This window comes from Myotis davidii, unplaced genomic scaffold (assembly GCF_000327345.1).
Source record: "Myotis davidii unplaced genomic scaffold, ASM32734v1 scaffold266, whole genome shotgun sequence".
Taxonomy (NCBI): domain Eukaryota; kingdom Metazoa; phylum Chordata; class Mammalia; order Chiroptera; family Vespertilionidae; genus Myotis; species Myotis davidii.
Genome location: NW_006300032.1, coordinates 3,637,407 through 3,639,188, shown reverse-complemented (window position 1 = coordinate 3,639,188; position 1,782 = coordinate 3,637,407). Strand labels below are relative to the sequence as shown.

The 1,782-nt window shown below is 48.8% G+C and overlaps 1 protein-coding gene across 1 annotated transcript in view; it reads right to left on the bottom strand.

Annotated features, from left to right (window-relative positions):
- The window catches only part of MAP7 (microtubule associated protein 7), a 124,989-nt gene extending 123,703 nt beyond the window's left edge, over positions 1–1,286 (bottom strand). Inside the window, exon 1 of the mRNA XM_015572075.1 lies at positions 981–1,286. Coding sequence (XP_015427561.1) covers positions 981–1,113 — 133 coding nt within the window. The 5' untranslated portion in view covers positions 1,114–1,286. The remainder of the gene's footprint in view (positions 1–980) is intronic.
- Between the last annotated feature and the right edge of the window lie 496 nt (positions 1,287–1,782).

The window sequence follows — 1,782 nt, the reverse complement described above, 5'->3', positions numbered from 1 at the left end:
TACCACACAGAGGAAAATTTGATATCTCTGTGTGACAGAACAATTTGAATGCAAGCTAAAATTTAATCAGCGCATAGAAACAACAAAGCATATGTATTCACTTAAGAGAACAGCTTATATATTTTCAGGGAAGGGGACTGCAAGGATACTGGAAAACTTAACATGCAAGACTTAGAGCCCTTCTTCAAAAATGCATGATGTTGCCACCTCTGACATTTACAGCCTTGGTGGTGCACAGCCTGGATGGGTCTGAGGCGAAGCCCAAGAGGATGCAGTACCCACGCCTTGAGAAGCAGGCAAGCTGCCGCTGCATTTCATCATTATGGAAACAAACACACAAAATAGCACAAGAAGCAGGCCTCTCCTTCCTGTTCAGGAGCAAAGTTACCATCAGCAGTGATCAAACCTCATGGTCCCCTCCCTGTTCCCTGGCTTTGCCCCCTACAGTAGCGCTCCTTGTTTGTTTTCCTTCTCTTCGAGCTCTTGGCATTTCAGGCTAGAAAAGGAAATAACAGCGTGACCTTCTGCCCATGGAAAGGCTGCAGTCCTAGGTCACTTGATCTACCTCATCCCTTTCAAGGGAAAACTCACCTCATTTAACAAAAGTCACCTGATGTGCCCAAGGAAGGTGGGGAGAGGTTCATTTCAAACTTGATAACTCCTATCTCCTCCCCCTGAGGAGGACAGAGTCCCTGGTAACTGTTTAAGTGATCATGTGCAAATGAAAGCTCTCTGCCAGGAAAGTAGCTCCTGTCAAAAGGCAGCTGATCTGAAACCTACCAAATCTGCTAAAATCTCTTCCCCATTTCAAGGTACACAGCCCTGGAGGAAGGCTATGCACAATAACACCATCAAAGTGTGCCAGGAGGTCACAAGCACACACTCCACACAGCATGCACCACCAACACAGTTTGTAAAATGTGCTATCGGCAGCGTGGGAAATGGGCTGGCTCCCACCAAAGGGCAGAGCTAATGCATACCTTTCGGTCTTCTGGAATTTCCATTCTTTTGCTGTTCATCTTCCTCATTAATGGTGAATAAACCAAGGGGAATTGGCCTTGCATTGGTCTTCTTCAGCCTCTCTTGCCGGAAAGCTGTAGCTGATCCAGGCATACCGCTGCTACTTGTTTTTTAATTATTATTGTATTAAAAATATATGCTTATGTAATTGCAGCTCCCAGGAAGCTGCTAGTTTCTAAGCTGCCCGATCATTTGAGCACTTGTAATAGATCTCCTATGGGTAAACAGTGTGCAGACAGCTGACAGATACTACCAGCCAGTTGGCAACTGAGGCCCTGCAGTTCCCCCTCACCTAGCTGCAACCCCCCCTAAGAGCCCCCTCCCACTGACTCCCCACAGGCACATGTGCTAGCTCTGGCTCTCTCTTACACACACACACACACACACACACACACACACACACACACACACACACCTCACAAAACATCCACACACACACACACACACACACACACACACACACACACACACACACCTTCCAGAAAAGCCCTATGAAAGGCACGCAGGTTCAGATGCCTCCGTCCACTGCCGAACCTGTTCACTCAGATCCCCGGTTCTCCTTCCTGCGGCAGCACCCTTGCCCAATCTTCTTCCTGACAACGCACGAGAAAATATCCAGCACACAGCACGGAGGGGAAAGCAGGATCCACTGCCATTAGCAGTTGCCCTGACAACCCTGACATGTCCTAATCAAGGAGGGCTGGGAGCGGCTCCATGTCCTCGGAGAGAAGAGAAGCCGCAGCCTCCAGGATGCCGGTCCTG